The sequence below is a fragment of the Oncorhynchus keta genome, chromosome 10, assembly GCF_023373465.1.
Source record: "Oncorhynchus keta strain PuntledgeMale-10-30-2019 chromosome 10, Oket_V2, whole genome shotgun sequence".
Taxonomy (NCBI): Eukaryota; Metazoa; Chordata; class Actinopteri; order Salmoniformes; family Salmonidae; genus Oncorhynchus; species Oncorhynchus keta.
In genome coordinates, this window is record NC_068430.1 from 47123601 (window position 1) to 47146354 (window position 22754).

A 22754-nucleotide genomic window follows, 5' to 3' on the forward strand; every position below is an offset into this window, starting at 1 on the left:
TCAAACTACGGGTTACGCCTGATATGTATAGCTTTTAACAAAACATCACCATGTCAACATCAATTGAATAGCCTAAGGCTTATTTTCGACTGTAACACCAGTGTTGCACTATTGTATAGGATACAAGGGGATTTGTGTTTTCATAGCACTGACAGAGAGAACTTGTGAAGAGCAGAATCAACAACAACTTCTGCATAATCTCATACTGAACAGTTGCTTTGTGAAAAGGTGTTAAAGTTCACTGTGAACCATTTTTATGTAAATGACAGCTGAAAAGTATAAGTGGCCTGCCTGGCTTTGGCCTCAAGTGAGACGGGGTACCGGCTCCCAAATGGAAACAGAAAGGTCTTTTTAGGTAAAACACTGGGGTAAATCCTGTATATAAATGCACCATAACTGTTTTGGAATGAGTCAAAATAATGATCAAATGTTCAGTGCTGAATGAAGGTGCCACATTGCATACATCTTCAGAAACAACACCTCCACTACGTTGATTCTCAACACAGGGGCCCCACAAGGGTGCATGCTAAGCCCCCTCCTTACTCCCTGTTCACCCATGACTGCGTGGCCAAGCAAGCCTCCAACTCAATCATCAAGTTTGCAGATGACACAACAATTATAGGCCTGATTACCAACAATGACGAGATGGCCTACAGGGAGGAGGTGAGGGCCCTGGCAGACTGGTGCCAGGAAAATGACCTCTCCCTCAACTTCAACAAAATGAAGAAGCTTATCATGGACTTCAGGAGACAGCAGAGGGAGCACGCCCCTATCCACATAGGCAGGACCGCAGTGGAGAAGGTGAAAAGTTTCAAGTTCCTCGGCGTACACATCATTGACAATCTGAAATAGTCCACCCACACCTCAGGAGGCTGAAGAAATTTGGCTTGGCCCCTAAGACCCTCACAGACTTTTACAGATGCACAATTGAGAGCATGCTGTCGGGTTGTATCACTGCCTGGTACTGCAACTGCACCGCCCGCAACCACAGGGCTCTCCAGAGGGTGGTGCAGTCTGCCCAACGCATCACCGGGGGCACACTGCCTGCCCTTCAGGACACCTACAGCACCCGATGTCACAGGAAGGCCAAAAAGGAGATCAACCATGCAAGCCATGGCCTGTTCACCCCGCTACCATCCAGAAGGCGATGTCAGTACAGATGCATCAAAGCTGGGACCGAGAGACTGAAAAATTGCTTCTATCTCAAGGCCATCAGACCGTTAAATAGCCATCACTAGCCGGCTACCACCCTGCACACTCAACCCTGCACCTTAGAGGCTGCTGCTCTAAGTAAGTAGACATGGAATCACTGGTCACTTTAAAAATAGAACACCTAGTTCCGTTAGTGATGTTTGCATACTGTATTCTACTGTATTTTAGTCAATGCCACTCCGACATTGCTTATTCTAATATTTTATATATTTCTTAATTTAATTATTTTACTTTTAGATTTGTGTGTATTGTTATGATTTGTTAGATATTACTGCACTGTTGGAGGTAGGAACACCTACCTGGAGGTAGGAACACCTATTGTGACCAACACAATTTGATTTGCGTATATACACTGAATGTCCAAAACATTATGAACACCTACCTAATATTGAGTTGTACTCCCTTTTGCACCCAGAACAGCCTCAATCCGTCAGGGCATGAACTCTACAAGGTGTAGAAAGCATTCCACAGAGATACTGGCCCATGTTGACTTCAATGCTTCCCACAGTTTTACCAAGTTGGCTGGATGTCCTTTGGGTGGTGGACCATTGTTTATACACACAGGAAACTGTTGAGTGTGTAAAACCCAGCAGCGTTGCAGTTCTTGACGCACTCAAACCGGTACGCCTGGCACCTACTACCATACCCTGTTCAAAGGGAATTAAATATTTTGTATTTCCCATTCACCCTCTGAATGGTACACATACACAATCAATTGTTTCCCCCTTCTGATGACCAGGTGGCGAATCGCATCTCTGCATGTCTGGCAGACATATCAGTGTGGATGACGGATCACCACCTCAAGCTGAACCTCGGCAAGACGGAGCTGCTCTTCCTCCCGGGGAAGGACTGCCCGTTCCATGATCTCGCCATCACGGTTGACAACTCCATTGTGTCCTCCTCCCAGAGCGCTAAGAACCTTGGTGTGATCCTGGACAACACCCTGTCGTTCTCAACTAACATCAAGGCGGTGGCCCGTTCCTGTAGGTTCATGCTCTACAACATCCGCAGAGTACGACCCTGCCTCACACAGGAAGCGGCGCAGGTCCTAATCCAGGCACTTGTCATCTCCCGTCTGGATTACTGCAACTCGCTGTTGGCTGGGCTCCCTGCCTGTGCCATTAAACCCCTACAACTCATCCAGAACGCCGCAGCCCGTCTGGTGTTCAACCTTCCCAAGTTCTCTCACGTCACCCCGCTCCTCCGCTCTCTCCACTGGCTTCCAGTTGAAGCTCGCATCCGCTACAAGACCATGGTGCTTGCCTACGGAGCTGTGAGGGGCACGGCACCTCAGTACCTCCAGGCTCTGATCAGGCCCTACACCCAAACAAGGGCACTGCGTTCATCCACCTCTGGCCTGCTCGCCTCCCTACCACTGAGGAAGTACAGTTCCCGCTCAGCCCAGTCAAAACTGTTCGCTGCTCTGGCCCCCCAATGGTGGAACAAACTCCCTCACGACGCCAGGACAGCAGAGTCAATCACCACCTTCCGGAGACACCTGAAACCCCACCTCTTTAAGGAATACCTAGGATAGGATAAAGTAATCCTTCTCACCCCCCTTAAAAGATTTAGATGCACTATTGTAAAGTGGCTGTTCCACTGGATGTCATAAGGTGAATGCACCAATTTGTAAGTCGCTCTGGATAAGAGCGTCTGCTAAATGACTTAAATGTAATGTAAATGTAATTGTTTTAATGTTTAAAACTCTTTATTTAATCTGTAATCTCCCCTTTATCTACACTGACTGAAGTGGATTCAACAAGTGACATCAAATACACTCTTAGAAAAAAGGTGCTATCTAGAACTGTAAAGGGTTCTTTGGCTGTCCCCACAGGACAACCGTTTGAATAACACTTTTTGGTTCTAGGTAGAACCCTTTTGGGGGTTCTACATGGAACCCAAAAGGGTTCTACCTGGAACAACAAAGGGTTCTCCTATGGGGACAGCTAAATAACCCTTTTGGGACCCTTTCTTTCTAAGGGTGCAAGGGCTCATAGCTTTCACCTGGATTCACCTAGTTTGTCATTGAAAGAGCAGGTGTTCCCGAATGTCTTAAGTATACTCAGTGTATTTTCTGAGGCAGAATACGTGAGCAGTAGTAATAGAACTCTCCTGTAGGTGGAACAGTCTGCACGGGCAAAAATAGCACTGTCATGCAAGTTTCATTTCAACAGAGATTGGCGTAGCGCCATTGAGAAATAAGAACTGAATAACTGTAGAACTCAACTGATGTAATAGAATATAACATTGTTCTATTGTATTCTATTGAACAGAATATAATTTATATTATCAAGAACAAGCATGTTGCCTACTTATTGCTGTTCACTTTTAGGCTATAATTTGCTGGCTGTTCTATTCCAATATATTATATTGGGTTATTTTCTATTCTATTCTACTGCACTTAACTCAAATGAATAGAATGTAGGCTAGAATATATTTTAGTCCATCAAGAACAAGCAATTAGCCTACTTATCGGTGATCATGTGCATGCTGTTCCATTATATTCTACACACTTAAGTGCAGTAAACAGAAAGCAGAAAACAATACAATAGAATAGGCAATTATTATCCCAGTGATCCCTTTTCGGAAATAATTAGCAGGTTTCTGCCGGGCACAGAGAGAGCGCACTGTGGGCTTCTCGTCCTTCACAGGAGGCCGTGGCGTCATGCAGAGGATGGGAGGACACAGTGAGTGGTGTGGTCCATTACAATCCGTGTCACGGAGGCTGAAAGGTAGCGCCTAAAAACGTGCGTATTTATTGGATACGTGTTGTTGCTAGGGGCGTGGGTTTGTGTCTTAAAATGGGCCTGTCTCCTTGCCATAGAAAGTGTAATTTGAGAGAGACATGGCACAAATACTGTCCGAACGAACGGTGAGATGCTCTGGGAGAAAACTGTGCCGCAGTGAGCAAACGATTTGATCTGATCAGCGCTTTTACTCCGCACCCGGACACCGCTCAACAGAGGAACTGCCCCCCCAGCGGAGTGCTGCGCATAGGGGGCGATGCAATGGGGGCGATGCTGTGATGTGGAGGTCACACTTCCCTGACTTCATTCTGCTGTTCAATCGATAAATAACCGTAATACATGCGCAATAAACAGCTACTGGATTGACTAGCCTACGATTATAGTGGTCACAGCGGCTCACCTGACAGTTGCATGTGATGGGTATTTTGAGTGATTGGAGAGAAAAACAGGGAACTATCCTTGCCCGACAACCGTGAGTGTTCATCGTAGCAGTTCTCCCTACCACGAGTTCTGCAGCTTACACTGTAACCAATTCGATCAGTTGATGAAACAAAGTCTCAATTAACGAAGGCTTTACCGAAACTGCATATGATAGCAATTAATTACAATTGTAATGTATTAATGCAACATTTCAATTGGCTGTTTGGCTGGCTGGCTTGATTCATGATAAGATGAGCCGTTTTAAATCATGCAGTGGCACCATTGCGACTGTTTTAAGAGTTTTGTCGTTATTAAATGCCGTTTTATAAATATGCTAGATATCTCAAGTGAGACTGTTTAAGGGATTGTATAGCTGCCTAACTGCGTCAGTACATGCGAACGTTGCAGGTAGCCTATGCACATCCTCTCTGCTGAGGAAGGACCATGAAAGCAGTAGCCTCTGAATGTCACCGATAACTGTCTAAATATTTCCGGGGGATGGATTCCGGGGATGACTCGGTCTCGGACGCGCCACTTGGATCGACATTCTCCTCGGTTCCAAATTTAGACTCGGACACCAACGCCAACATCCGTATCTATGAGAACGGTGGAGAGCGGAATGTCAACAACATGGAAACTGCAGCGCTGAGAGGGGCAAGCGACCCGAGCGCTTACCCCTTATCGGATTACCGGGGACTGGTCCGTCAGAGGTTTATTCGCAGAAGCTTGTGGTTTTCCGACGCGGACGACCAAGCGTTGGACGCGCCAGAATGCGTCAACAGTACTCCAATGCTCAGCGTCCACCTGCGCACCATCGTGGACCGAACCCGCGTGCTCGGACCTCGCGTGGCTTTCCAGGTCCAGGAGAGCTCGAGCACCGAGAGCCAAGTGGGGCAGAAGGACAGTGCGACTGAGAGTGTGAGCGCGGATGAAGAGAAGGAGAGGAGCGAGGCCGAGCCAAAACCAGACGATGCAGCTGCACAGTCGTCTGATACCACCGGGAAAGCGGGGATTGACGAGAACGAGGATGAGAACGAGATAAAAGCCGTGTCCACCTCACCCGGGGGCAGGTTTCTCAAGTTCGATACTGAGATCGGGAGAGGGTCATTTAAGACTGTCTACAAGGGTCTGGACACAGACACCTGGGTAGAAGTTGCTTGGTGTGAACTGCAGGTAATTGAATAGGACTCCTTGGTTTACACTCTAAGTTACTAACTCCATTACAATGTCTAATTGTTTGGAACTAGAAAAATCCTTCTGAATACATTTATTTATTTATATATTCATAACTATTTTATGAAGCTGTAATAACACCTATTCTTATGGCTGCCTAAGGTGCCCATATAGCATTTTGCACTAAATGTGGCAAGTGTTAGCCCATTAAGGATGCTGAATTCTTCCCAGACCTTTTTTGTTGTTGTTGGTTATGAGGGCCTTGGTCATGAAACCGTAGTCTATTATGAGGCCTATGATACCACTGCACAGGCACACTGACAGAAACGATGTGTTGCATTTAAAAGCATTATGGTAGATTGCCACCACTTGCACCTGTGCTAGTTCAGACGAGTGGATGCTGGTAGTAGTGATGATGGGACGTCAGTTTTGATGATGGGTTATCAGACTTGTGCCACCTGTCCCTCCCTCCACCCACACATGAAAACAGACCCTGTCACCATTGTGTTTAATACAACTCTGTAATGTACATTTACAGCGGACTGAAAAATATATACCGTCATCTTGCTGCACATCAGTTCTGGATTGGGTCCATTTGCAGTCAATACAAGGTTTCTGTACTGCTGCATAGAGCGTTTCAGGGTGTCGCCAAATGAGCTGAGAGAGGAGTTTACTGTCAGAGCAGAGACGGGTGAAAGAGAGAGCGACTTGGCTAGTTCACTGAGATTATTTTATACCAGCATTTTAGAAGTTGAACTAAAATGTGTATGGATGGATGTGGAAATTTAACAATACACAACCTACTATTTGCACCATGCCAGCCATTAGGTAATGCTATGAATACACTGTTTCAGTGTACAGGTAGGCGAGTCAGAGTCTGTGTTGTGGTTCCGGAACTAAGCCAAGGGAAGGGAGAGGGAGATATTCAGTATTTCAGACACATAGGGGCGAGAGGGTTTTTGTTATGGAGCTGATGCAGCATTTCTCAGTGTTAGACCCAGGAGCGGAGAGATGGTGTTTTTAGGAACAGTTTCAGCCTGGAGCCCCCTTCATTGTTTAGGTTCCCCTGGGGAAGTCAGTCACGAATATCGCACTGTACCTCCAAGACATGCTGACCTCTCATCATTACCAATAACAGAGCATGTTAGCATTTTTTTTTGTTTGGGGGGGATGATATTTATGCCTCTAACTTTCTCACTCATCATTATTCACAATTCATTCAGGACTACTGGTAATCACGGTAGCATCCACATTAATGTTGAGGTGTTTAGAAACATTCTATTCACAATAAAAGTGACAGCAAAATGACCCAATACATTATTTACCAATTTGGGCTCCATATAATCTGAAATACAACCAAAACAAACTGAAAATGCATCCATCAAGTTTGTATAGTCACAGTCTTGATGTAGTCATTGAGTGCTAGGAATATGGAATGAAAATACAAAACTTTTGACTACTTTAATACACATATAAGTGAATTTGTCCAAATACTTTTGGTTTCCTAAAATGGAGCGACTATACAAAAAGTGCTGCAATTTCTAAACAGTTGACTCAATATGGATGACAATACCCTCAAAATGAATCTGACCGTCTGTAATTTAACCCCATAGTCATTGTTTAATTTCAAATCCAAAGTGCTGGAGTACAGAGCCAAAACAACAAACAATTTGTCACTGTCCCAATACTTTCTGACCTCACTAAAAAAAGAGAGATAGAAAAGAGAGCGATACAGAGATACAGAAAGATAAGCCAGATGAAAGAGAATGAGAGAGCAAAATGAGGATGATTGACTGAAAAATATTTCAAAAGACAAAGGGATACAGCCATCTGCAGAAATACACAAATGTACACGTTCATTTAGTAAATCAACTGATCATATGGATGTGTGTGTTTCCCTCTCTCTCCGTCCCTATCCCTGGGTCAGACAGACTTACCAGGTCCTGATCGTCTCGGATCAGTGGATGATGCAACATGATTCAGGGAAAAACTGCCAGCTGCCAGTGTGTCTGATCAGCTGAGGATACAGTTCTACACACACGCAAAACAAACGTTCGACTCCGCACGTCTCCACATCATGTGGACAGGCTGATAGTACAGCATACTATACTAAACTAAACGACATCCTATCCCCTGGGGCGTTACTGGGCAGATCTGTCTGGAGAGGCTAAACCTGCTGATGCAAGCGCTCCCTTCTGCAGCGAGAGAGAGAGAGACAGAAAGAGAGAGAGAGAGAGAGGGAAAAAGGGAGAGGGAATGAGAGGGAGTGTGCGCCTGTGCGAGTCAGTTAGGGATAAGCAGTGATCGGCTCCGGCTTGCTGTGTATCGGGGACAGTAAAGCTATGCGTCTTATATCATAGCTCATTGCTGTCATGCTGGGTCTCACCCATTCCATTAGAGCAGAGTGCTAATATAGCTTCTCTGTCTTCTTTTGCAATGACAAAGCTCAGTAAGGCAGGCAGATGCTGTAACTGCCACGCCCTGCCTGGGGGGAAAAAATCCATAGACTACTACCACATGATCCTTAGATAGCGCCGAGCAATTCCCACTCCCCAGTTAACCTGCTTCCAGAATAGGATCCTGAAAAATGTGTTGTATAGCAAACTATATGGGCAATTAAGGACATGCTTACTAGGCTAGCATCTGTTTACCGATATGTTAGATATACGGATATATACGGCAGCTTAGGTCGCTATGGGCTTTAGGTGAAATACGACTCTGCACCTTCCTCCAATAATCCATGCTGGTGAATGGACATTATGTGAACATTCTTTATTACTGCCATCTGGAAATCTGTAACACTATATGCACACGCTTCCCAGAAGAAAATGTGTGTGTGTGTTTGAGAGTGTCTGTGTGTGTGTGTGTGTCTTTGCCACTCAGTATCTCAGTATTGTTGCATCTCTTTGCGTCCCTTTGACGCTTCTCTCTGAGTCTCAGTGGGTATTTGGTTGTGTGTACTGTAGCCACGGTATCTCATTGCTGTATGCTTGCGGTCCCCTCTTCTCCATCACTGTTTAGTGGTCATTTGGGTCATGTACACAGTGCACAGGTGTTTATACTGTCTGTATACTGTACACAGTGTGAAGAGTTTATATGTGTTTGTATATGTATGTAGGAGTATGAATCTTGTTACAGAAAAGATTTTGAGTTCATCTTTCGTTTTGTGGGTCTCATGATTCAAGGCTGTGACTGTAGTGTATTCCTGTGTGCGTGTGTGTGTGTGTGTGTGTGCGCCCAGACCGGGGTTGCCTAAGGTTTCTGCCAGACTGTCCTGAGTGGAACAGAGATGTAGAGGATCTTTACTGTCAGCTGTTTCACTATTTAAAGAGAAGAAGAGGGCCAACATATTGATCCACAGTAAACTCCATCACCCAGAGGCTGTATACCCAAAGACACAGGTGTTACATTCAGCCTCTCCTCCCTACAGCTGTGGAAGGCATCCTCATTCTTAGTATAGAGTCTATATCTGCTTCACAACGCCTTTGTAAGAAAGCAAGACTCTTAGAATAGACATCTTTACTGAACCTCGTGCTTTCATTGGAAGACATCACCTATGACATCATGTCCAGATCACACTGCATGGTTTTATACATGGCTGTTAAGAGAGGAATGATTCCCATCCCAACGCTTTCCTCACTCAAAATATCACACTTGTGTTCAATCCCAGTCTTTTCCCTATATTCATTTTGCAGCGGTGGCCGACCGCTGCTAAATCGTTTACACCGCTCTAAAAGGTGTCATTAAAAAAATAAATATATATAGATATATTCCTACCGAGACACACTTCGGCAATTAAGCCCTTTTTCTACTTACCCATAGTCATATGAACTCATGGATACCATTGTTATGTCTCTGCATGCAGTTTGAAGGAAGTTTATAACTTGTGTTATGGAAACAGCTACCTTTGCCACCGCTGCTGAAAAAAAAAAAATCCTAGGGGGAAATTCATAGCATTACTCCCAAACATGGCCCACAGGAGTTCTACAGTACATTAATGGGTTTCTAGACCAATCACATAACTGTCGAGACACTGGAATAGTCTCATTGCCTCCCCTTTCTTCTCATAGGACCGCAAGCTGACCAAAGCGGAGCGCCAGAGGTTTAAGGAGGAGGCAGAGATGTTGAAGGGTCTTCAGCACCCCAACATTGTGCGTTTCTACGACTTCTGGGAGTCACCGGTCAAGGGGAGGAAGTGCATCGTTCTGGTGACAGAGCTCATGACCTCAGGGACACTAAAAACGTGAGACAAACACAATCAGCAGCATCCTCCCTCCCGCTCTCCCTATCACACAACACTGCTGAGCTTAACATTAAACAAGGTCAGGTAAAACCTCCTAAACTGTTCTTATGAAATGAAAAATAGTAAGGGGAAATTTCACTGGTGTCAGTGGAAAGTTTTCATTGTATAAATTAGTTCATCCACAGTTTGACAACTTAATTGGGCAAACTAATAGTTAAATGATCATTGTTCTCATCAGATGGATTGTATTGGTAGTGGTCATGATGATGGTGATGATGACAATTATGATGCTGCTGCTGCTGATGGTCTTCTCTTCATCCTCAGAGGAGAAAGGGGAGGACCATCTTCAGTGAATTTTATAAAATCAAAATAGTCAAACATTTTAAAAGTTATAATTTTTAGATAAAACTATACAAAATATATCTAAGTGTCACCAAATAATTCAGTAAAAACGCACTGTTTTGCAATGGTCTACATTTGCCTCAGCAGCACACTGTAGGGTAGCACCATGGTATAGCCGGAGGACAGCTCGCTTATGTCCTTCTCTGGGTACATTGACTTCAATACAAAACCTAGGAGGCTCATGGTTCTCACCCCCTTCAGTAGACTTACACAGTAATTATGATAGGTTGGAGGACATCCTCCAGAAGTTATCAGAGCTCCTGCAGCATGACATGTTGTCCATTCAATCAAAAGATCAGAGAATGAATCTAGTACTGAAAGCATAAGCTACAGCTAGATAGCACTTCGGTGCATACCATGTGGTGAATAGTTGACTTAAAGAGAGAAAGATAACAGTTTAACAGTTTTGACAGAGAGAGCACTGAGAAAGGGAGAGAGAGCTGTAATTTAGTTGTATTTTTTTTTAACTTTCACTTAGCTGGGAAACACAGATAGCTAGTTTAGCCTACTCAAATACCCGGCTCAAACAGATAGCTAGCTGGCTATGGCTATCCAACACTGGATCTCTTTCAAGTCAAGGTAAGTTTTTGGATTTATGAAATATTTTGCCACTGGCCCACCGATGTAACTACCAAGCTGCTTTCTGACTGTACTGCATGCTTGTAGTGGGTTTACTAATGCATTAGTTCGAGTAGTTCTAGTATGATGTTACAGCGATGTAGACTGTGTGTAGTGGTTAGGGGTCATAATATGAAGGTTTGGCTTGGAAAGTTTTTTTTGCCTCGTCACAGACAGCTGATTGTACTGAAGTCCACAAGCGAAGGGAAAAGGTGAGAGGAGGAGAGCACGTAGATAGTTGCAAGAAGGAATTATTTATACAATGAGCAAAGTGATCATGCTGTTTTTATGTGGCTGCTGTGAAAGTGAACTGTTTGCGTGTGATCAGGGGTGTATTCATTCCGCCGATTCTGTTGAAAAACATTTCTTAAACAGAAAGAAAACATAACGATACGGGGACAAACATACCTTTTTTTTGTCCAATAGAAACACATTTGCAACTGTTGGATTAATGATTACACCCTAGATCAACTAGATGCAGGCAAGAGTGTGCAAGGCGCTTTTGAATGTGTCACTGTTTGTCACTTTGATTACTCAAAATAATTTTGACCTGTGCACTTACGCTGTAAACTTTCATTCATATGATAGGTTGTAGAAACTTCATGATGGGTACAGGGATAATAAGAGTATTATGCAGTAGCCTAAACCTTTCGATGATACATTGAGCTGGGTGAATGGAATATGAATGACAGTCATCCAGTATGCTATAATAGAAATAAGGCCATGCTCCTAAAAAAATAAATATTCATCCTCCCTCATCTTAAATGGCTCCGACCGCCACTGTCCTCCAGGTATCTGAAGCGGTTTAAGGTGATGAAGCCTAAGGTTCTGAGGAGCTGGTGTAGACAGATCCTGAAGGGGCTCCACTTCCTTCACACCAGGGACCCTCCCATCATCCACAGGGACCTGAAGTGTGACAACATCTTCATCACTGGCCCCACCGGCTCCGTTAAGATCGGGGACCTGGGATTGGCTACCCTCAAGAGGGCCTCCTTTGCCAAGAGTGTCATTGGTGAGGAATTACACATGCTCTTTCATGCTCTGCTTGGAAGGGTCGTAAAACAAATCATCTGTAAAAGGGTATGGAATCTACACTGTAACTATGCACTTAATGGATTGTGACAGTACTTTAGCCTTGACTCCACTTGAGACCCGAAAGGCTGTTTCTGAATTCATTGATCCTCTTTCGGATGGGTATACAGTATGTGAGATAGCTTAGCATGTTTATCATATTTGTGTGAGTGTGTGTCACTGTGTGGGAGAGAACCTTGTTTCTTTCAAGAGGAGCCCTGTAACTCTTGTGACCTTTGATGTTTGCGTTTGCCTTCTTCGCTGACCTCTGTCCTCCCAGGCACCCCAGAGTTTATGGCTCCTGAGATGTATGAGGAGCACTATGACGAGGCGGTGGACGTCTATGCCTTCGGCATGTGTATGTTGGAGATGGCCACCTCAGAATACCCTTACTCCGAGTGCCAGAACGCCGCTCAGATCTACCGCAAAGTCACCAGCGTGAGTTTAGCGAGTCCAGCACAATACTGACTCTCACCCACGCCGTGCTGGCGCCTATGTTTTTCCACCAGCACTAAGTCACCATCTCATCGCGATCGCCGATGTTTACTTACGAGCACAAACAGCAAAGCCATGAAGATCTATATTCAGTATATAGTCCAAAAAGTTACCACAGTGATAAGAGATGCTACTGCTTACAATAAAAGCACAGATACAGTCACTCAAATGAGTTAAAGTAAAATACCAAACGAAATTATCAAAATTCTCTCTCTGCTGCTTTAAAAAAAAAAGATAGTTGTTGCAGTGTGCTTTTTGAAGTACAACAACAACCCAGAGGAATGTACGGTGCAGAGGTTTAAAAGGAAGTGGATCATCACATTTTCAGAAATAGTTTGCCGTTCTTTCAACGTTCTTTCAAGGATAAATAAGGTGTTTATGACTTATGGAGACCATGCCTGTATTTCAAAATGCACCTTATTCCCTAAAGTGCACCACTTTTGATTGACTTTTGGTCAAAAGTAGTGCACTGCATAGGGAATAGGGTGCCTTTTGGGACGTAGCCCATTCGTTTCTTCACAGGGAGCTAGCTTCCTGCCACAACTTTCCTCTCTAGAGTAGAGTAACGGCAGCTGAGGCAGCTCATCACTTCTCATTGGAGTGGAGTAGACGACACATCACCACGGGGAGTCTGTTCTTAATGGAGTGGGACATTTGTTAGCCGTCTTACTCCTGTCGCAAAGAACGAAGGTCACACAGTCTGTGTGTTATTTTTGTGACACTCTGACTCAGTGCAAGACTGTGTGAGAAATGGTATTTGTGGACTCCAGGACCAGTAGCTGTCACACCTGGGGATCCAAATAATCAAATATATTTTATATTTCTCCTCAGGAAGATTGTTTTTGTTTTTCTGTCTGTGAGTGTCAGTGTGCGAATGTGTAATATATCCCATGACATTCTTCTTACGTCATACTGTGTGAGATATCACGTAGAATATACTTCCCATCCTGCATATTGTTGTTCTTTGTGTCTGGCATCTCCAGGGGGTGAAGCCTGCCAGCTATGATAAGATCAGTGACCCAGAGATTAAGGAGATCATCGGGGAGTGTATCTGCCATCGGCGGGAAGAGAGGTAAGTGGACCAAGTCAAGTCCATCTGTAAAGTAAAGTATGCTGGTAAAGTACTGAGCAGTTAGAGGGCATTACATGGTCACAACCAACACATACACACAACACACATGGTTACATCCATTTCAATTCAGTCACTTTTTTGACAGCACCCCTTTTGATTTGAATAAAACCTTCCATACATATTTGCCCATTGTAGAAGTGCTCAGAAAGTTACTTTTTGGACCTGAATGTCAAAACATTCAAGAGATAAATGTGCTCAAAGTTGAGGCATTTTGCCTAACCCACCGTGCCATGAGACATCCATGTCATCATTACTGGAAAAGATTAACGGTTGAGATTGATATAATTTGAAAGCTTACAAACAGGATTGTCAAATTATTTTATTTCTTGAAAAAAAACATTTGTTAATTCAATTATGACATGTTTTCATCTTTAATGTCAATTATCAACAAATGCGTGAAACTCCTATTTTTATTTTCTCCAACTGATGGTGGGCACAAAACGTATGATGGTGTAAAGAGAGTCTAAGCTACAACATATGCGAATATGAAAACAAATCTGAGTTTAGATAATTGACGTTAAAGGTACAAAATGACAGGATAAAAACATATAGTAATTTATTTCAAAAAACTTAAAAATTGTTTGACAACCCTGTTTGTAAAGCTTTTAAACGATATCAATCTCAACCATTTATCTTTCCAGTGATGAAGACATGGATGTCATATAGTATGGTGGGGTTTGCAAAATGGGTCAACTTTGAGCACCTCCATCTTCTGAATGTTTAGGCCCAAAATAATAATTCACATTTCCTGTTGCTGCGGGACTACTGTCCTGCTTAAGCGGACTGGCTCAAATTAAGATCCTACGTCTGCACTGTTGATGTTCCTATGTGTACTGACGTTTCGGATTAGTCATTCTGAGTGACACCATAACCGTTCCACAGCGGCGGCGGTGTGTGTGTGAGAACGTGCGTGTGTGTATACTTTACTGTATGTTTGTTGTCTACAGGTACAGCATAAAGGACCTCTTGAACCATGCCTTCTTTGCGGAGGACACAGGTGTGAGGGTGGAGCTGGCCGAAGAGGACGATGGGAAAAAGAGTTCCATCGCCCTGAAGGTGTGGGTGGAGGACCCCAAGAAGCTGAAGGGGAAGTACAAAGACAGTGGTGCCATCGAGTTCACCTTTGACCTGGAGAAAGAGACCCCAGAGGGCGTGGCCCAGGAGATGGTGAGTAGCAGAGTAAAAGTCTTCATGGGTCCACCAGACCCGAAATTCCGAGATCTGACCCGGGGCCCAAGTGGGTTCGAAGTCCAAAATTCGAACATTTGTCTCGGATCTAGGTCGGGTCTGATATAATTGCCACGGGACTTGGGTATGTGCAATTAAAATTGATTTACCAACTGGACCCGATTAGACCCGTCCTATAGTAATTTAATCAGTGAGGTGATGAGAAAACTGTGCAAGCTTGTTATCTGTGTCACTCCCATTGCAACTTAAAACATAGCTTATGCCGGCCAGGTCCAGCTGAAACCTGTTCCGGCCGCTCACCTCTTATACGTATGTTGCTGAGGAGAGAGAGAGAGAGAGAGATCAAGAGAGATTAGCCTTGGCCTAGGTTGCTGTTGATTGCGAAGATGGAGCCATTTTTCATTGAAGTAAAGCGAACGTTAGAGGGGAAAGAGTACAGTGAAAAGAACCTGAGAAAGGGAACGGACAGGTCGCTATTCAGGTTTGATGCAATTTTCTAACTTTTAATCTATTTTCGGATTTATTATCTTTATTATCCTTATTATTATTATTATTATTATTATTATATATCATTATTATTATTATTGTAAGCCTATTTATCCTAATCTAAACCAGTTCTTTAAGTATGCAAAAAGTGTTTTGTTTAATTCTGTTGAGACATTTTCGTTGGCTAAATTGAGTTCCAACTGTAGGCTAATCCTAGTGTTCACCCTATAAACACCGACTTGACTTACTTTTGATAATACCCCGATGAAGTTTAGAAACCTTTGTGAAGGTTTGGTGTGGTGTGGCTATTATTAGGCAAAAGCTGCAGGCCTATGAAGTTCAGTGAGCACCTACGCTCCCTCGGACGCCGAAAGTTGAATTTGATATGACCGTTTGATATGACTTGATATGATTGACATGTGACAAAGAATGTTTTAGGACTACCAATGCTACTCCTATAATCTAACAATATAATGCTTATCTTTAATAAACAAGTATAGATTTAATCATATCGGGTCAGGTAGTAGGAAAGCCACGGATCCATTTCGGATCCAACTGTTTGGACCCATGAAGACGTCTATAGCAGAGTCATATGTAGAGACTCTAAATGACTGTGGTGAGCAGGGTTCACATTATCATGGCTCAGATCTGTTTTGCAGACACTGTTGGTGTATTTGCAGTACCAGTTGCAGAGTATGATATTTATGTTATAGAGTGAGAAATGATATGACTGTCCCCTAGATCCCATTTATTTGATGAGCCTTAATCAATTTTTTGTTTTATGATGAGTGAAATGTAGCATTTTACTTTAATCTAGCCATGTGGCATCCTCATATATTTTTTATATACTGTGTACAGTATATATATTTGGAGAACAGCAAAAACAAGAACAAATTAACCCAGCCATTATCACCTTTGCTGTTGTAGGTTCATTCACCTCAATCGATCTACACTGAACAATAATATAAACACAACATGTAAAGTGTTGGTCCCATTCATGAGCTAAAACGCAATAAAAAAGCTTATTTTTCTCGAATTGTGTGTAAAAATGTGTTTACATTCGTGTTAGTGAGCATTTCTCCTTTGCCAAGACAGGTGTTGCTTATCAAAAAGCAGATTAAAAAGAATGATCATTACACAGGTGCACTTTGTTCTGGGCACAATAATAAGCCACTCTAAAATGTGCAGTTTTGTCACACAACGCGATGCCACAGATGTCTCAAGTTTTGAGGGAGCGTGCAATTGGCATGCTGACTGCAGGAAGGTCCACCAGAGCTATTGTCAGATAATTTTATGTTAATTTAACTACCATAAGCCGCCTCTAACATCGTTTTAGAGAATTTGGCACTACGTCCAAACAGCCTCACAACCGCAGACCCATGTGTATGGCGTCGTGTGGGGGAGTGGTTTGCTCATGTCAATGTTGTGAACAGAGTGCCCCATGGTGGTGGGGTTATAAGCTATGGACAACGAACACAATTGCATTTTATCGATGGCAATATGAATGCACAGAAACACTGTTATAAGTACATGAGGCCCGTTTCTTAAAAGGTATCATTGACAAGTACATGAGGCCCGTTGATTATAAGTTATCTGTGACAAGTACATGAGGCCCGTTTCTTACAAGGTATCTGTGACCAATAGATCTGTATTGCCAGTCGTGTGAAATCCATAGATTTGGGCCTAATGAATATATTCCAATTGACTGATTTCCTCATATGAACTGTAACTCAGTTAAATCTTAGAAATTGTTGCACGTTGTGTTTATATTTTTGCTCAGTATACAAACACATAGCCTATTAGCTATAATATGTAATGTAATGTTATACCCCCGAAAGGGGGGAAATATGAGAAATGACTCACACTGACACGTAGCATCAGCAACTGTTCAATCAGTTGTAATGATGAAATGGATCATCAACTCTTTACGTAGCTAGTTATTTTCTCAAATTACACAGCATTTACATTTGTATTCCTAGGCATTAATAATCAAGCTCCACACAAACAGACATCAATGGAGCACACAGATGATCGTATTATCACATTCACATGAATTATTACAATATTTCTTACGATTCTATTTTACTATCAGTGATGTAGTGGTAAAAAGATGAGTAATGGGTAAACTATAGACTCCAGTGGGCGATTGAGATAAGACGAACAACCACAGATAAAAACGAAAACTAATGACATTTTTAGAACTGTATTGACTGCATTTGTATGCAGGTCTATAGGGAAGATAGGCCATGTGGAGATGTTCATATTGAAATATGTCTTCTTTTCTTTAAGTTCCTAACTTGTTTGATAAAATTAGTACCAATTTTCTTACGGGACTCCACATGGGGCCATGACGCCAAGTTTGTGACCTACTGTACTAACCCCGCTCTCTGTTTGCTTCCGCGCACTCTCTCTGTCTCCTCTACTTCCTCCTGAATGCATTGCAGCCTGCCTCAGCCTCATCACTGTCTGTCTTGTATCTCCCTCTCTACCTTTGAGGATGCCTGGTCATTCTTTAAAAGTAACTTCCTCACCATTTTAGATAAGCATGCTCCGTTCAAAAAATGCAGAACTAAGAACAGATACAGCCCTTGGTTCACTCCAGACCTGACTGCCTTCGACCAGCACAAAAACATCCTGTGGCGGACTGCAATAGCATCGAATAGTCCCCGCGAAATGCAACTGTTCAGGGAAGTCAGGAACCAATACACGCAGTCAGTCAGGAAAGCTAAGGCCAGATTCTTCAGGCAGAAGTTTGCATCCTGTAGCTCCAACTCCAAAAAGTTCTGGGATGCTGTGAAGTCCATGGAGAACAAGAGCACCTCCTCCCAGCTGCCCACTGCACTGAGGCTAGGTAACACGGTCACCACCGATAAATCCATGATTATCGAAAACTTCAACAAGCATTTCTCAACGGCTGGCCATGCCTTCCGCCTGGCTACTCCAACCTCGGCCAACAGCTCCGCCCCTCCCGCAGCTACTCGCCCAAGCCTCTCCAGGTTCTCCTTTACCCAAATCCAGATAGCAAATGTTCTAAAAGAGCTGCAAAACCTGGACCCGTACAAATCAGCTGGGCGTGACAATCTGGACCCTCTATTTCTGAAACTATCCGCCGCCATTGTCACAACCCCTATTTACCAGCCTGTTCAACCTCTCTTTCATATCGTCTGAGATCCCCAAGGATTGGAAAGCTGCCGCAGTCATCCCCCTCTTCAAAGGGGGAGACACCGTGGACCCAAACTGTTACAGACCTATATCCATCCTGCCCTGCCTATCTAAGGTCCTCGAAAGCCAAGTCAACAAACAGGTCACTGACCATCTCGAATCCCACCGTACCTTCTCCGCTGTGCAATCTGGTTTCCGAGCCGGTCACGGATGCACCTCAGACACACTCAAGGTACTAAACAATATCATAACCGCCATCGATAAAAGACAGTACTGTGCAGCCGTCTTCATCGACCTTGTCAAGGCTTTCGACTCTGTCAATCACCATATTCTTATCGGCAGACTCAGTAGCCTCGGTTTTTCGGATGACTGCCTTGCCTGGTTCACCAATTACTTTGCAGACAGAGTTCAGTGTGTCAAATTGGAGGGCATGCTGTCCGGTCCTCTGGCAGTCTCTATGGGGGTGCCACAGGATTCAATTCTTGGGCCGACTCTTTTCTCTGTATATATCAATGATGTTGCTCTTGCTGCGGGCGATTCTCTGATCCACCTCTACGCAGACGACACCATTCTATATACTTCCGGCCCGTCCTTGGACACTGTGCTATCTAACCTCCAAACGAGCTTCAATGCCATACAACACTCTTTCCGTGGCCTCCAACTGCTCTTAACCGCTAGTAAAACCAAATGCATGCTTTTCAACCGATCGCTGCCTGCACCCGCATGCCTGACTAGCATCACCACCCTGGATGGTTCCGACCTTGAATATGTGGACATCTATAAGTACCTAGGTGTCTGGCTAGACTGTAAACTCTCCTTCCAGACTCATATCAAACATCTCCAATCGAAAATCAAATCAAGAGTCGGTTTTCTATTCCGCAACAAAGCCTCCTTCACTCACGCCGCCAAACTTACCCTAGTAAAACTGACTATCCTACCGATCCTCGACTTCGGTGATGTCATCTACAAAATTGCTTCCAACACTCTACTCAGCAAACTGGATGCAGTTTATCACAGTGCCATCCGTTTTGTCACTAAAGCACCTTATACCACCCACCACTGCGACTTGTATGCTCTAGTCGGCTGGCCCTCGCTACATATTCGTCGCCAGACTCACTGGCTTCAGGTCATCTACAAGTCCATGCTAGGTAAAGCTCCGCCTTATCTCAGTTAACTGGTCACGATGGCAACACCCATCCGTAGCATGCGCTCCAGCAGGTGTATCTCACTGATCATCCCTAAAACCAACACCTCATTTGGCCGCCTTTCGTTCCAGTACTCTGCTGCCTGTGACTGGAACGAATTGCAAAAATCGCTGAAGTTGGAGACTTTTATCTCCCTCACCAATTTCAAACATCTGATATCTGAGCAGCTAACCGATCGCTGCAGCTGTACATAGTCTATTGGTAAATAGCCCACCCATTTTCACCACCTCATCCCCATACTGTTTTTATTTATTTACTTTTCTGCTCTTTTGCACACCAATATCTCTACCTGTACATGACCATCTGATCATTTATCACTCCAGTGTTAATCTGCAAAATTGTAATTATTCGCCTACCTCCTCATGCCTTTTGCACACAATATATATAGACTCCCCTTTTTTTCTACTGTGTTATTGACTTGTTAATTGTTTACTCCATGTGTAACTCTGTGTTGTCTGTTCACACTGCTATGCTTTATCTTGGCCAGGTCGCAGTTGCAAATGAGAACTTGTTCTCAACTAGCCTACCTGGTTAAATAAAGGTGAAATAAAAATGTAAAAAAATGTAAGCATCAGCTGTCAGAGCAGGTTACCGATCACTGTACCTGTAGCCAATCTGTAAATAGCACACCCACCTACCTCATCCCCATATTGGTATTTATCCTCTTGCTCTTTTGCACCCTAGTATCTCTACTTGCACATCATCATCTGCACATCTATCACTCCAGTGTTAATGCTAAATTGTAATTATTTCACCTCTATGGCCAATTTATTGCCTCACATCCCTACTCTTCTACATTTGCTCACACTGTACATATATCTTTCTATTGTGTTATCGACTGTATGTTTGTTTATGTGTAACTCTGTGTTGTTATTTTTGTCACACTGCTTTGCTTTATCTTGGCCAGGTCGCATTTGTAAACGAGAACTTATTCTCAACTGGTCTACCTGGTTAAATAAAGGTGAAATAAAAAATTATAATACTAATAATAATAGCCTACTAGCCAAAACCTTCAACATTACTGTACAAGTCTCTGCCAGTAGCTAGCCACCTGACTGACTGACATATCAATAAGCGACTATTTACCAGTTGTGCACTCATTCTCCGAGAGTCCATTTTTTGTTTGTTTGGGGTATGTCTGTAGACCTGGCAGGAGACACGGGGTGGTTGGAAAATGAGCTTTTTTTTTTACAGAATCTTGCAAACACACTGTCAGCAGCATCTCTTATTGTGTTTTTAAGCCGACTCTGAGATGGGATAGTTTGTTTCTCATTCGTTTCACGTCCTGTGTCGACAAGAGGGCAGAGTTACCCGTTTCAGAGAGTGGTGAATGTGCTGCTAAAAAGGCAAATCCGGGGGATGCGGGCGAACATAACTAACAAACCACAGTTCATCATTCCAAGAATATAAGTGTTCTGAGCTTTGATCAACGCGGGGAGCAATATTTAGATGTTGACCCGTCATTGATTTTCTTTATTGTGTACAAAATATATATTTGTATTATTATTCTTTTCAAATGAGATAAAAATGACTGTAGTCCGGATCTCAGCGTCCTCATATGTAGTTACTGCCTTGTCTGTACAGACTACATCTCCCAACATGCCTCTGGGGGCTATAGGGCCTGCTGTGCAATTGGTGATAGTCATGAAATAGTGTGTTTTTGAGATTTACAGTCAGACTGCACAGAATCACATATCTACAAATAACATCTAATCCCATATAACAACTCATTATGTGATTAAACTGATCTTCCTCAAACACTCTGAAAGACTTGATACCGTGTTACAGTCCATTCCTGGACAGTAAAAAAAATAATCTCCACAAGCAAGTCCTGATATAATTACCCATCATGTAATCAGTAAATTCTAATTGGTCTTGTGGTCGGGCCAGTATCATCCAGGAAGGTATTGATTTAAACCAGTCAGTCTGGTAGACCCTGCCCGACCCTGTGGCCCATCAGAGAGCTGTGGGCTAAGGAGGGGCAAGCTTTTATCTCGTTGGGCGACTGTGATACAAAGATAGGGACAGCTGATGTCCCTAAAGTGCTGTCCGATCAATTCATATTTCCACGTAAGCTCAAGTCTGGTGATAACACCTCTGCTTTGCTGTCCTGCCTACTGTAGATGGAGTCAGGGTTCTTTGTGATAACCTCTGTCCTTCCTTGTTCTGTCCTGTCTGTCCTGTCCTGTCTACTGTACTGTAGATGGAGTCAGGGTTCTTAGTGATAACCTCTATCCTTTCCTGCTCTGTCTGCACTGTTCTGTCCTGTTTGCTCTGTCATGTCTACTGTTAATGGAGTCAGGGTTCTTAGTGATAACCTCTATCATTTCCTGCTCTGTCTGCACTGTCCTGTCTACTGTTAATGGAGTCAGGGTTCTTAGTGATAACCTCTATCCTTTCCTGCTCTGTCTGCACTGTCCTGTCCTGTCCTGCTCTGTCTGTCCTGTCCTGTCCTGTCTACTGTTAATGGAGTCAGGGTTCTTTGTGATAACCTCTGTCCTTCCCTGTTCTGTTCTGTCTGCACTTTCCTGTCTACTGCAGATGAAGTCAGGGTTCTTAGTGATAACCTCTATCCTTTCCTGCTCTGTCTGCACTGTCCTGTCCTGTTTGCTCTGTCCTGTCTACTGTTAATGGAGTCAGGGTTCTTAGTGATAACCTCTATCCTTTCCTGCTCTGTCTGCACTGTCCTGTCCTGTCCTGTCCTGTCCTGTCTACTGTTAATGGAGTCAGTGTTCTTAGTGATAACCTTTATCCTTTCCTGCTCTGTCTACACTGTCCTGTCCTGTCCTGTCCTGTCCTGTCCTGTCTACTGTTAATGGAGTCAGGGTTCTTAGTGCTAACCTCTATCCATTCCTGCTCTGTCTGTCCTGTCCTGTCCTGTCTACTGTTAATGGAGTTAGGGTTCTTTGTGATAACCTCTGTCCTTCCCTGTTCTGTTCTGTCCGCACTTTCCTGTCTACTGCAGATGGAGTCAGGGTTCTTAGTGATAACCTCTATCCTGTCTGCACTATCCTGTTCTGTCCAGTCTGCTGTAGGTGAAGTCAGGGCTCCGCCTGTTTTTTTTAGTGATAACAAAGGCAATCTACTGAAAGATCCTAAACTGTAGGAAAGATTAATAGAGAAATACCTAACACTCTGAGCTTTCTTGACCAATCACATTGACATTGTCATGCTGTATCACACGGTTGCGAGGCCATTCC

General features: G+C 43.6%; 1 protein-coding gene across 4 annotated transcripts in view; it reads left to right on the forward strand.

The window, feature by feature from the left end:
• Positions 1 to 3929: 3929 nt before the first annotated feature.
• wnk2 (WNK lysine deficient protein kinase 2) overlaps positions 3930 to 22754 on the forward strand; it is a 66094-nt gene continuing 47269 nt past the window's right edge. For 3 of the 4 annotated variants that reach the window (XM_052527214.1, XM_052527216.1, XM_052527217.1), the window contains exons 1-6: positions 3931 to 5552; positions 9623 to 9795; positions 11607 to 11827; positions 12167 to 12324; positions 13365 to 13453; positions 14461 to 14680. In XM_052527214.1, the coding sequence (XP_052383174.1) occupies positions 4878 to 5552; positions 9623 to 9795; positions 11607 to 11827; positions 12167 to 12324; positions 13365 to 13453; positions 14461 to 14680 (1536 nt within the window). In that variant the 5' untranslated portion in view covers positions 3931 to 4877. Of the gene's footprint in view, positions 5553 to 9622; positions 9796 to 11606; positions 11828 to 12166; positions 12325 to 13364; positions 13454 to 14460; positions 14681 to 22754 lie in introns of all 4 variants that reach the window. The other variant, XM_052527218.1, reaches the window with a different exon arrangement.